This window comes from Chelmon rostratus, chromosome 17 (assembly GCF_017976325.1).
Source record: "Chelmon rostratus isolate fCheRos1 chromosome 17, fCheRos1.pri, whole genome shotgun sequence".
Taxonomy (NCBI): Eukaryota; Metazoa; Chordata; class Actinopteri; order Chaetodontiformes; family Chaetodontidae; genus Chelmon; species Chelmon rostratus.
In genome coordinates, this window is record NC_055674.1 from 10998332 (window position 1) to 11012145 (window position 13814).

General features: G+C 44.1%; 1 protein-coding gene across 2 annotated transcripts in view; it reads left to right on the forward strand.

Annotated features, from left to right (window-relative positions):
• The window catches only part of LOC121620284 (mitochondrial import inner membrane translocase subunit tim16-like), a 110264-nt gene that overhangs the window by 20577 nt on the left and 75873 nt on the right, over positions 1-13814 (forward strand). For both annotated transcript variants that reach the window (XM_041956280.1, XM_041956278.1), the window contains exons 8-9: positions 10697-10780; positions 11490-11572. In XM_041956280.1, the coding sequence (XP_041812214.1) occupies positions 10697-10780; positions 11490-11572 (167 nt within the window). The remainder of the gene's footprint in view (positions 1-10696; positions 10781-11489; positions 11573-13814) is intronic.

Here is a 13814-nt window from a genome sequence, read left to right on the forward strand (position 1 = left end):
CACACTTCCTTTTCCACCAAAAGCCAACTTAGATCATCTTTTACTAATTGAGCTTCTTAAGACAACAGGTTCTGCTTCAATTTGTGGTTTCATGCAAGAGCTGAATCGAAGTTCTCGATGAGTGAATGTTGGAGTAATGCTAGCTACATGGGGGGGGGGGGGGGGGGGGGGGGGGGGGGGGGATTGAGCTGTTTGTTAGCACAGTGACGATGAGGTACTTAATCAAGTTGTCAGTCGGCTGCCCCGTGCTCTGCTGCTGCACATACAGTACGCCAGGGGTCAACACATTTGGCGGCGGGCATTGAAACGATACCCTGTGTTTAAAAGTCATACTGTAAGCCTCGGCATTGGCTAGCATGCTACACATTTGATCTCACTGCACATTCACGTCCCTTTAGGCGAACACCTGCTGGTGTAATTATAATCACATGAACCTTGTTTTTCTACCATTCATTGAAGACTTTTGCTGTGACAGGCATTATTTCTCAAGTCCTTGAAGTTGATGCAGGAAAGTTTCAACATCATACTTTGATTACAGTAAACAAATAGTAGATCAAGAACGCACTTACCCTTTACACAGGTCAAAGGATTCCGTGATCATGCACAAATGACATGAACATGACATGCCTTGCACACATGTGCTTCCTGAGCAAATCTCAGTGAGCACAATTCATACTTCTGTACAAATGCGTGGGGGTGCTTTGAAGATGTGAAGCCTCTATGATGTGGTTTCAGGGAGGGAGAAATGCTTGCCAACTGTATCCATGGCAGCGATGAAAGAGCCGTAAACGACAACAGGCCCAGGTCAGGCTACGGGGATTGACGGGCTTTGTGGTGTCTGCAACAGTGTGGGCATGTTTAGCTCTGTGTTGTGTACTCCTGCTCTGTCTAACACACCCTCTCTTCATAAGAATCATCTCTTTGTCTTCACGGAGCAGATCTGGCCTGCAGATTCTCATCAGCCTCGGGTGTCGGAGTTCTTGCTGTCTTCAGCAGCATCATTCCTTCCTCTGTCATTAGTGCCCTGTCCTGCCCCATTGATCTCTGTTTGGATTTAAAGGACCAAGCCACTAAGTGCATCTCTACAATATTCATTGCTTGAACCTCAACCGCAATAACCATCAAAACCCCCAGAGATCACCAAACATGCACTTGAAATCTCCTCTGGCTCTCTAGTGCTTCTTTTGGACTGAAATGCAGATTCGGGCAATTCAGTGGTCCCGTTAATCATGTTAGTTCCAGGAACCGATTAGCTCTGTATGGTGCTCTGATCCAAGACCAGCCTCCGTGACCTCGGATGGTTTTCCCAGAGGGAGGCCCCTGCCAGTAGGCACAGTGCAGTTGGTGCCAGTCCCCCCACAGTGTGGTGCGATTGGGCTCAATCTGTTGTCCCCCTGGCCCCAGAGAGGGGTGACCACATCCCAAGCGGGCACAGTTGGCTGCCTGGATCCCAATTAGCACCGTGGCTCAATAATCACAGCCTTTCTACCACTTAAGTGTTTCATTTCACTTAGCAGGGCAGTTAAACTGATCCGTTTGCCTAGCCTGCACCAAAAATCACAATGCAAGTCTGCAGAACTGCACCCAAAACCTAGTTTTGAAAAACATTTAGGAGGACTCAGAGTTGAGATTGGAAAACATTTTATGACATCCTGATGCATGATTCATGACTCTACTGATAATATGAGACAACACCATGGGATAATTTACCTCCTGTAATTCAGTTTTTACACCACTAGTTTAGCTGGCCTTTTTTCTGGATGCTTTGAGAGTCTGAAAATAAATCTCCCATCAATTTATTTTGCTTAGACAGATGACCTCTTCTTGTCTGTAGTCATCCAAAATAACCAAAATAAAAAACAAGTGCTCCTTGGCTAGACCTGTTGAGCGAATTATTGTTGAGCGGCTAGAAAACAACCTGCACTGGCTCAGGCTGGGTAATGGTTTTTACACCTGCCCCCTCAGATTCCTTAACAAATGCACATGCTGGATACGATTACTTCCTCACCACCAAATAGCCATGGGCAGGACATACAGTACGTGCGTCCAGTCACCGCCATGCATCGTCTGAAATGGAAATGGGAGTCTCCTGTTTTTCATAAGTGTAGCCCTTGTTATTTAGGCGATCTGAAAAGTGATTGAATTTAAATGCGGCTGATTGAACAGAGACTGCAGCAAACAAACGAGTGCAGCAGCAGCGGTGGAGGTATGGTAGCGTAGTGCCAGCTCCTGAAAGCCTACACTGGTGAGAAAGCGGGGCCTCCTGCACTGAGGCTACAGAGTGCTTGTACACACAACGTCCATATTTCCTGCCTGTATTTTTAGCCACTCATGGACAAACCACACATCTTATACTCATTGCAGCCCCTAGTCATCATTCTTACCTATGCTGTAGCTCTCTTTTTATCTCATTCACTGTATCGTTCCCTTTTTCTGCCTAACACCCCGACATGCTCTTTCTTTTTACTTCAGTCATCCACCATCCAAAATGGAACCAATCGCTTGTTAAATCCCCTTTTTTCCATCTACCTCCTTCTCCCTCTTGATTTATTTTTCCAATCGGGTAGAATGATTCCTAGGGCCAGTATTTTTTCCTGCCCTCTTAAAACACAGTGTGACGTCCTTGTGGCGGGCATTCGGTGGCAATCGCTCTCTCAGAAAGTCTCCATGATGCACAGAAGCTGAGCCAGCTCTCTGTTCTGTCAGCCAGAAATATGGAATTACTGATACAGATATTGTTAGTAGTTGTGATTAATTGAGTTGTTTATTGCCAGAAAATTAATAGGTAACTGTTTTGTTAATGGCAAAATTTCTCTGATTGCAGCTTCTCAAATGTGAGAATTGACTCTTTTCTTACTTATATATGATAGTATCTGGATCCTATAGAATGCCTTTAGGTTTTGGGCTGTTAGTCCAACAAAACAAGACATTTGAAGAGGAGAACCCGTTTTATAAACCAAATGATTGATTTAGAAAATAATCTGTCCTATTGCAAATTGTTAGTCGCAGCCCTATTTACTATAGGTAAATGTGAAAATAAGAACTTTATTTATGGGTAAAATGGGTCTTTCGGGTGTGTCATGATTTAATTTATTTCTGAAACCAAAAGTGAAACTGTAACAACATTCATGACAGCATTGCACCTGTCACCTTATAATGTGGGAAATATAGGATTTATGATACATAGGACTTGTAGTATTTGGCAAGTGTGTAGGATGAAATTGAGGAAATCCCCTCTTGATCCCCATAAGATTGATGTGCCTAGTGCATAAAACCAAGGGTGCAGTATTCCCCCTTCTTTCACTATTCATCTCTCTACCTGTCTCTGCGCCCTATCTTTATTCCTCCACCCTTGTTTTAAAGGACTGGTGTGTAGGATTTAGGGGGATTTATTGGCATTATATGGCAGAGATGGAATATAGCATACATAAGTACAGTATGTTTGTGTACAGTCAGCTGAAAATAAGGATGTTTTTGTTACCTTAGAAGCAGCTCTTTATACATTTACAAAGGAAACAGGTCTTCTTCCATGGGGAACGTCATGGTGCACAGCCATGTTTCAACAGCAGCCCAGAATGGGCAAGCCAAACTCTGGCAAGCACCTTTCTCAGTTTCAAAGCCCCCATAGGTTCTCCTGCTCGCTTGTAAAGGGACGGGTGCAGTTAGATGCCACTGAATCCTATACACTGGACCTTTAATGCTAAGAGACCGAGTGTAGGGACAGAAAAGAAAAAAATCAAAAAACTACTGGCCCAGGTTAAAGACTGGATATCCCATTCTAGCTGGATACTATATTTAACTGGGGATCACTCCAGTTCGTATCACTAGTCCCTCCCCAGGGGCTGCAGGTCTCGCCTGATCTCTGAAAAGTAGATTTGGCCCCGTAGCTGTGCTCATTGTCCTGTTGGCTCACATATCAGCTAGTTTTTACTGCACAGTGCTTTTCACTTGCTGACACAAAGGAAATGAGACGGGGGAAAGAATGACTGCAGGCAAGGCAAATATGAAAAAAGGATGATGGCAGTAACAGTCTGGGAGTCAGTAGAAGTCGGACTTCGCTGAAAGTTTGAGCAACAAATTGGTTGTTATGTATTCTGAGTTTTAATGTTTCTAACACAGAATTGTTTGGAGATTGCATGGACCGTAAAAGCTGACAGTCTTGTTCACCGTGAGTTCAAAGTATATGACCCGCAAGTGTCAGTGGGTCACTTCTCAGATTAATGCTATTACAGCTGCACCTAACGGATTTACTTGGTGTTGTCATTTCCTTAGATTACATCCCCTGCCCACATTCTGACCTTGCACATTGATTTTCATCTTCAGGAAGGGAGAGAACAGAGGAAGGAGAAGTATGGAAAAATAGGAGAACGGCTTGTGGCTTCTGGACTTTTTGGAGAAATGTAAGATGGTTCCAATTAATGGAGAAAAAGTAGCGGTAGGCGGCAGAGGAAATGAAAGAATGAAACGGCTGGTTTGATTTCCATCTTCTACCCCCTCTAGTTTCCTTCGTCTTTTAACCGTTCTGTCCTTTTTCTAGAAGCCTGCCTGCTTCTATAAAGTCAGAGTTGCATTCAAGATAGTGAATCCTGACTCAGAAACACGGCTTAAATGGCCCATGAAGACAGAACAGGATGAAGAAAACCCCAGTAATTGCTGCAAACACTAATTAGCCATGGATGAAAAGTCTGAGAGGGAGCCTGTTTTAAGGGTGGTGAAAGCTACAAGGCAACGGTTATTGATTAGAGGAGGGGAAATTAAAGGAAAAGAATGATGGCTCTGCAAGAACAGTGGAAAGACGGAGAGAAGGGAAAATGAGGAGCAGGTTGAAGAGATGAGTGGCTGCAGCTGGGGCTATATGTGGTGTCAGCTTGAAGCTTGAAGGTTGGGAAATGTGCGTCTTCACTTTTTTTGCCCACTGGTAAATGAGAATATCGATGCAATTCTCGTGTCTGTGTGATAAATATGAAGCTATAGCTAGCAGCCAGTTAGCTTAGCTTAGCATAAAAACCACAACTTGTCAATTTTACATGTTGTTTATTGCACAAATTAACTGAATAATATGTTGATTAGGGAGGTTTAAAGGCGCAGGTGTGTGGTTTTTGTTATCTTTAGACAGAGCAAGGGTAGCTGTTTCCCTTAGTTCCAGTTTTTATGCTAAGCTAAGCTAACCAGCTGCTGGCTGTAGCTTCATATTTAACGGATTGATATGAGAGGGTTATCGATCTGCTCGTCTAATTCTTGGCAAGAAAGCAAAAAGTGGAAGTCAAACTGCACCTACTTCAAAAGAAAAACTGCTTAACCTCAGTGTCTTACATGTTGCTTATTTTTATGGAGAAAAAGGACTGTAAGACTTGATGTGAAATGAGCAGGACTGACAGTTGTCTACTCTAAACAAACATTACCTGACTGGAAGATGCCATCATACTGCATAATAAGACTGGGTGAAGCTGGGATGCACTCCATCTTCCAGTACACTACATTATTTTCTGCACCACTGGCACTCTCCGTTGAATATTTGCACCCCAATGTAGCTGATACACAAAGAGGTGCAAATACAGACAGAAATAGAGTCAGAGGGAGAGACGGAGAGAGATGCAGAGTTTTTGATAGTTCCCATATGTGCATACAGACACCTGATATTCATCCCGGTGGGTGAATCAACATTCTCCGGGAGTGACACAGATGTGCGCTCCGTCTGTCGAAGTTCAGAAGTTAAATATCTGGGGGAGAAGGACAGAAGGAGATGGAGTGATCCTCATTTGTTTATATTGGGAGAGGATATTTAATAGACCTTTTAAACCATAATTGGCCAGACTGCTGACTGGCACTTTCCTGTGTCTCAGTCTGAGAAGTGTTTAACTGTAGTGTAAAACCCTCCCGGTGTCATTTGAGTTTGATTTGCAATATCACGGCCAGCAACGCGTTCATCCCTTTGTTTATATTCTCTTCCCTCTTTGTAGTTGTTAGGCGTCATTCATTAGCAGTCTGAAAAATATTTTCCCACATCTCCATGCAGACACCTGTGTTGGTAATATTCTTTCCCCAGATGTGATGTCATTTCCTCGACTTCCTCCATTTTGTGTGTGTGAGCCAGTCACTCAAACAGGTGTAACTGATTCTTTTCACCTCCTGCACGTATTTTGTCAAGTCATGAACCATTTCTCTCTTCTCTCCGTCCTTCTGTGCAAATTCCATCAACTGGGACCCTTTGTTCCGCTGCTAAGGAAAACATTTGTCTTGTTTTTCTTTTTTTCCTTCGTCGCCCTCCCCCTCTCCCCATTTTCAAGTGTGTCATGATCGATTTGTAGCGTGTCGGTAAAGTTGAGCCGTGAGCAGGGGGGTTCCAGGTGAACGGAATTTGAGTTAAATTTATGACTGCAGAGGAGAGATACTGTTTGGCAACATTTATACACACACACACACACACACACACAGGTCCAGATGTTATGTCCTCTGGCTGCCCCGGAGCTTTCGTAGTATTGTAGCTCTCTGACGGCTGCATCACGCTTCCTTAAGCTGAAGCGCTGTGTATTGGGAGAAGGTGGGCGGAGGCCGGCGCGAACCCCTAATCCTCAATTGGACTTGTATTGCTCCAGCCGCCAAGCCCTGATGACATCTTCATCAAAAGGCTCAAAGCTGCACGTGCCTTCATATCCGGGTGAAGGATGACATCAGAGCCGTCTCCCATGAGAGACGTCAGGCCGGTTTATTTGCCTTCAGCCTTGTAGCTGGTTGGCTCAGGCAGCGTAGTGAAGGCCTGAGGGATGCTGTAATGGTAAAACTAAGCCTGTCTGCTGCAGAGCCGGTTCATAGAAAGGTGATTTTTCTTTTTTTTTTCTATTGATCCCCTCAAGGAGAAATTTGTCTTTTTGTTCTCCTCACTCCATAGACGGTTCTAACCTTTTAAAGCTTCTGCAGAGTCCCAGTTGCCTTTTTAGCCGTGTTAGTGGCATCTACTGGCCGTCTACCACTTTGGTATCGACTGAAGAACCAACTATTCAAAGGACTGCTATGAAATTTTGTACATTTATGGTCCCCAGAATCCCACCGACTTTGATGATCCCCTGACTTTGTGCTGCCAGCAGGTTGATAATTTGGGGAACTACTGAAATGTCTTGGCATCTGTTGGATGGACTGCAGCGAAATTTGGTGCTGATATCCATGTGCAGATTAATTTTAATGACTTGATGTCTGAATAGGGCTGAAGGATATGCATAGAATGTTTTTTTGAACATGGCTCTTGTCGGCCTGAACATGGCCTTAGTTTTCTTCACCTGTGAGGCTACTTTTCAACTCATTGGAGACTAATTACAATAATGCAGTGGGAAAACACACAGACATCACTCTGGTGCTCTGACTCATCTGATGCTCAGCGATGGATCAGCATGACTGAATATGGCAAACAAAGTGATGATGCAGAAGTTGTGCTGTTTACTCTTGCATTTGAATCTCCTGCTGTCAGCCATAAATATGAATCAGACACCACATGTTAAACAGACTAAAATAGTCAGTGCTCAGCCTGTTCCTAGTTTGGTCAGCGTGCCACCTCTGCATTGTCTTTCCCCTGGAAGGAAATCAGCCAGTGGTGCCGGTGATGAACAGCCCAATGGCAATGAATTCTCTCTGTGTCTGTTTATACTGCACTGGCTTGAGCCTTTCTCCTTCCCTCGCTCTTTTCTGATCTATTGCTTTTTCGGAGGTCTTGGTTTACTCTGGACCTTTCTTGTGCATCTGGGCTATTTTTCAACCGACTCACTAGCAGGGACTTATCAAGGCAAATATGGGTTCAGTTACCTGCACGAGGCATACCGGCTGACTGCGGCCTGAAAAATGATCATGAGTCACGACTTAAGTGTTTATTCAATCCAGGACTTATTATCAACTCTGTCACTGCTTTGGTAGTGTAACTTCTGAAACGTGTTTGAGAGCCAGGTCAGTAGAGTGTTTTCTAATCCCTCTGAGTGGATAAAGCTATTTGGGAGCACACCAGGAGCCAGAAAACATCTGTATTGCATACAGATGGTGTCAGATAAAACGCTGGTATGGACAAAGACACATCATCCCTGAGAGAGGTGCAGAAGTGCACATCTGAGGATTTCCTTTACAAAGCAGCGATTTGATGTCAGTGTGTGCGCTCAACATATGTAACGATGTCAAGTCCCCTCATAGCTGAGAACAATAAATTTGATTTCAACCACCAGTTTGGCCTACAAGCACACATTCAGTTGACTGCTGATGATTTATAGTTCGTTCTGCTTCACTGACAGGGACGGTTCCAGCACAGGAGTCTTGGAATAAGCTTTATATTCTGAGGAAATAATCTTCAAACCCTTTCAACTCCAAATTTAGAGAAGATTTATGTCCATTTAATCTCTGTGTTTCCAGGAAGAAGATGTGTGGTATGTACTTTAGCCGCCAAGATTGCTTCAAAAAATAGGCTTATTTTCTTTGTTTTTCAAAGTTAGAGCATTGATACCACTGTCATATATGTACGTTTTGTACAGAGCTAGAGCCAGGAGGTGATTAGCTTAGTTTAGCTTAGCATGAAGACTGAAAGCAGGGGGAAACAGCTAGCCAGGCTTACTCAAGAGCTCAAAATCCACCTACTACTTCTGAAGATGACTAATTTACATGTTGTATCTTGTTTTTTTTATTTGTACAGAGACTGGAATATAAAATGACTAGTTTTGGGAAAGTTGCGTGTTGTTTCTATTACTTGACAAACGTCAGCTGGGCTCAGTAACTTCTGGGAGTCTTATTGTCTCAGGGAAGATGCTGCACAGACGTCCTGGGTGAAGGGCAACCTGCTGTTTGTAATTCCTTTAAAGACTGGAAGCAGGCGAAACAGCCAGTCTAGCTTTGTCAAAGTTAATTTTTACATGTTCTATATTGATAATTTGCAAGAGAGTCACCAACAGTTCAGACGTCACTTGGAGTATTGTGTTGTTTTAACAGTGCACAAACTGAGCAATGTGATTTTTGAGATGCTGCCTGTGCTTAGTCACTAAAATGATTCATCCTCAAATTGGTGCCACATTTCTACATATCTCTATCTACTAAACAATATAAGATGCAGTTACAGTGCTCCTATGGGGAAGGGAGTGAACTGTTAAAATTCCTTTTCATTGAAATCAATAAAACAAGCAGCAATTCCACAGACTTAAAAATGACAACCCGTATCCTCCGTTTTCTTCTGTTTCTAGGGCTCCTGCTCACACGGAGTGAGCTAACACATGTGTGTCATTTAATTGTCTGCATGCACCGGAGTAAGAAACACCCTGGAGAGGATTTGGGACGAGCAAGCGCCAATGAAACGTTTCATTTAGACAGTTTAAAGCAATTCAAATTTTTCCTTCTTAGCAGTCCATGCTCAAACCACCAGGCCGGCCATGTGGCAAGAGTGACGTCAGAAAGGAGAGAAAAGGAAGTGGGGTTTGACTTTGAATTAATTGGGTCCACATGTGTGTGTCACACAGATTTAATATTTCTCTGCTCATCCCTGTTTGTCCAGCCGTGTCCTTGAGTTCTTCCCACTGGACCCAGTCACAGTCTTACCATACGTTAATGGAGGTTGTCCAGAGTCCTGTTACCCTGTAGCCTAGTCGTGTTTAGGGGTGCAACATGGCAGCTCAAATTCTCCCCATTTGTTTTTGCAATTTGTCATCTGCGGCCATTTAACAGTGACGCGAGAAGGAGGCGGCGCGCTCCTGTAGAGGTTGCGAAAATTGAGCCTTAGAAAATAAGCTTCTGTCCTCTTGCCACACACTGACATCCAGCCACGCTCCTCAAGGTTAGTGCGGCCATAAAAATGACAACAGTAATTTGGGGAGACACAGTGGACAGAGGAGCTGACGGCTCCTGTTCCATGGAAACTTCATCGCTGACCTCCGTGCCTTATGGGAAAGCTCAGTGTAACTCTAGCATTAGTACACAGATACCAAGGGGCTCACTGGCTGACTGCGGCTGTGAGACATGACAAGAGTTCAGGCCTGACAGAGAAGCTCTAAACAGCATGGTTTTAAGGCATTTTAAAGCTCTGGTTACTTAAGAAGCACACTTTTAAGTAGCAGATTGACAGTGTTTGAGCCAGCCTTGTGCATCTTGTCTGTTCTTTTGTCCTCACGCTCATAATTACAGTAGGCTTGACTCAATAGCAGCACCATGTTGAGTACGTGTACAAAATCCAGCACATTAGCTCACGTACACGGTCCTCTTCCTCTTGCCTCTTGTTTTTGGGCTGACAACATGTGTCATTTGCACCTGAAGACCACCCATCAAACCCATGTCAGTGCTGTTTTGACACGTATTACCCATGGAAACAGCGTAACAAAGCCTTAGTACCATGAGCGCACGCACACAGACGCAGTGTCACAGTTTGGTAATCTAAGCTGCACTCGGGGCAGAAGTCACCTTGTCTTCTACATCAACAATAACAAGTGCTCCTTTCATGGGACAAGTCCTGTTCTGTCCAACCACAGGGATCTGTCAGAGGCACCTGGGAAAAGTCCTGTCTGTCTTCCTTCCTTCCTGTCTCTGTCTCTTTCTCTTCCCTGCAAATCATTCACTCATCACCCCCCTTGTTACCTTGAACTATACCTCAATAGAGTCACAGACTTCAAGAAGTGGTCGAGTAAGATGTAATTAGTTTGTCCTATTTTGTCGCCTGATTTACAGTTTTGCATTGTTTGTCCCCTAGAGCGCCAAGAGCCTTCAGAGCAACAAGGATTCAAGGATCCTGTGGACCAAAGACGACTTTTTAGTCACCACCGGCTTTGATATGGTGAGAATGTCTCAGGAGCTCGTTACATGCCCTTGCACATCTTGCATCGACCAGGAGTCCCGTGTTTCTAACGTGTGTTATTTCATGCAATGAAACAAGTGTGTGTGTGTGCATCTGCTAGAGTTTTGCTTATGTGAGTTTATTTTTTACCCGTGCCTATATTTATTGTGAAATGTGAACATTATGAGATAACAAGACTACAATAATGCGGTAATTCCTTTTTTCTGTCAAATATTATTTGCACACACTGATTAACATTTTAGGAGGAATGTAAATGTTTACAATATTGACTTTCTGACATCTTAAATGCTCAAGTTTTAAAGTATGAAATTTGCTTATTTTGTAGTGCCATCAAAGAATGTTAACAGTGGAGTGAAATATGCTCAACAACATGCACATACTTTGTGCAGAAAAGTCCATGCAATGCAATGCGTGGCTTGTGCCTCTGAGATAACAGCAGTGGAAATTATCATCATGGATTACTGCACCTGTCAGCGACATCTTAAAATCCTAAAAACCCACTTAACAAAACTGATGAGGCGAAATAGACACACCAACATCCCTAAAATAACAACACTTACTAATTAGTTTATCTAACATTAGTGTGTATGCTCTCTGTCTCATTTAGTTTGCGTCACCTCATCTGTTGGTATGAATATTTGTGTTGACATGTGTGCTTAGCCTCTCATGTTGTTGCGTGTGTGTGTAGATGCGCAGTCGGGAGGTGAGGCTTTGGGACAGGAGAAAGCTGAGCTCCTCACTCAGCTCAGTGTCACTTGGCACTTCCAGCGGGTGAGTACTCCATCAGTGCACAACCACTGACACTGACACTGACCCTGTTGCACTTTAGAGTCTGTCAGTAAGAGGTCATGTGTTACACTACAAAGTTTGACTGTGTGCGTGTGTGATTTGACATACTTGGCATGCAGTATATGTATGTGGTGTGAGAATGTTGGTCGGTGGCATTTAAATATGTGGAACAATATATGGAGGGCCTCCACACATTGTAAGGCTCTCTTGCAGCTTTATGACTGGACGGGCACGCAGACCTCCCAGAGCTGTGAAACTGTCCCTCCACATTCCTGCCATTTCCTGGGTCAGAGACACACACAGAGACTTATATCCTCTGTGTGTGCTCTGTGTCCCTCCGTTCACAGCCAGTGTAAAGGGTCAGGCAACGGCGGTAGACACGTCGACACTTCTCCCCTTGAGCGCCGCTGCTTGTCGCTTTCTGCTCCCGACCTCGTGCAGTCGCTCCGTTTATTTTTCCAAACACGGCTGCCGAGGACCGAAGCAGAGGGGGAGCGTGGCCAGGCTCCAGAGAGGACAGGAATGAAAGGATGGAGGACGAAAGGGAGCAGAGGGGTTGGAGTGCGGATTCCTTTGTCAGATCCAGCTCATGCATTTTAGTACTATTATAAACAGTTTGGTTGGCCAAGTCATTCCAAACCAGAGCAGAGCAGACCCTGCCAAGCGATTCAGCGTGCTGCGGTGGATTGAACAAATTTGTTACCTTTATTATTACTGTAAAAAGGCAGAGAGGTAGCGGCACAGAGCGCTCAGAGTGGTCCTTTTGTGTTGCCTTTCTGTGATAAGGCTGCATATGTTCCTCGGCACAGGTTATTTGAGAGTCTCTGCATGCCCACGTATGAAGAATTACAGTACAATGTAAATTTATGTAAATAGTAACCATTTTTAGCAGCCCAAGACTAATGTAGGGAAGCGGCGTCTGAGGAATGTCATTGTTTTTTCCTTCCCTATGGAATCTCTCTGTGTGTGTGTGTGTGTGTGTGTGTGTGTGTGTGTGTGTGTGTGTGTGTGTGAGAGAGAGAGAGACATTTAGGAGTTGACACAGCGGGGTACTAAATAACAACCTCCACTCTCCCTCCTCCCTCTGCCCTTGTGCTCGCCACTCATCTCCATTTCCTCCACTTCCTCCTTCATTTGAGTGAGACAGATAGCTGCCTGTCTGAGGGCCTCTTTGGAATCCATCGCATTGTTCGGTGCCAGCATACTTTTCGTGGAGGATATCTGATTCCTTCACTCACTTCCCATTACCAAAGCCTTTTTGTGATATTCAAACTATATGTCTGGAAAAAATCCCCACCTAGCACTTCCATATACAGCACATCAGGATTTGGGTGTCTGCTAAAACCACAGAAGACAGCGTTAATTAGCTAATTTTATTGGCCGGTTCGTCTTCGTGGTGTCTCTGCTCACAGACGGAGGAATGTCGAATTTTATATTTCGAGTCTGTCGCCACTGTGTTGTGGTGGGTGTGATGAGTGCGATGATGGCGCAACTTGAAGAGAATGTAGATGCAATGGGAGGATTTCCATCAAATTGTCCTGCTCATCTGGTGACAAGCTGTTAAGTCTTCCTGATGTCTCGTTACTCAGCCACTGTCTGGTTTTCTAGGTGTCTGTCCGTACTTTCTTCAGTCAGCAGATGAGCACACCATATTGGATCTATTTAACAAGTTTAATTTCCTTTGAATTAGAGAAAAGCCCTTTGGTTTCCTGCATTTTGGTACTAGTTAATTTGAAATGTGATTTTTCATTGAACATAATTGCTTGGGTGTGTGCTGACCCATCAGCCGTATGTCCTGTATTAAATCACTTCGATCATGCTGGGATGGTGTGTCATCCCTCCAACTATCACTCCCAAAGCCGCATCCTCTCCTGCCTGCGGGCCAGCACAGATAGAAAGCAGGTAAGCAATCAAATGACAGATGAGACCTTGGCCTTTACTGCCACTCTGGCTTTTCTCCTTCCTTCTCATTTCTCACATTTACTGTGCCACAATATTTCCTTCTCCCTCCAAACCACTCTTTTTTCACTCCCAGATTCTCTCTGTTGAGCCTGAAAGATATCTGTTAAAACAGTTCTATCAGACTTTGGTGCAGCAAACTTTTCACATGTCAGTCAGGATTTTTTTTTAATTATGGCTTGTGCTAAAGGGAGTATAAGGGACCCTTTAGGTTTAGGCTTTTTATATACCCTCTCACCCCTTGCCCCACATTACCCGCTTTATC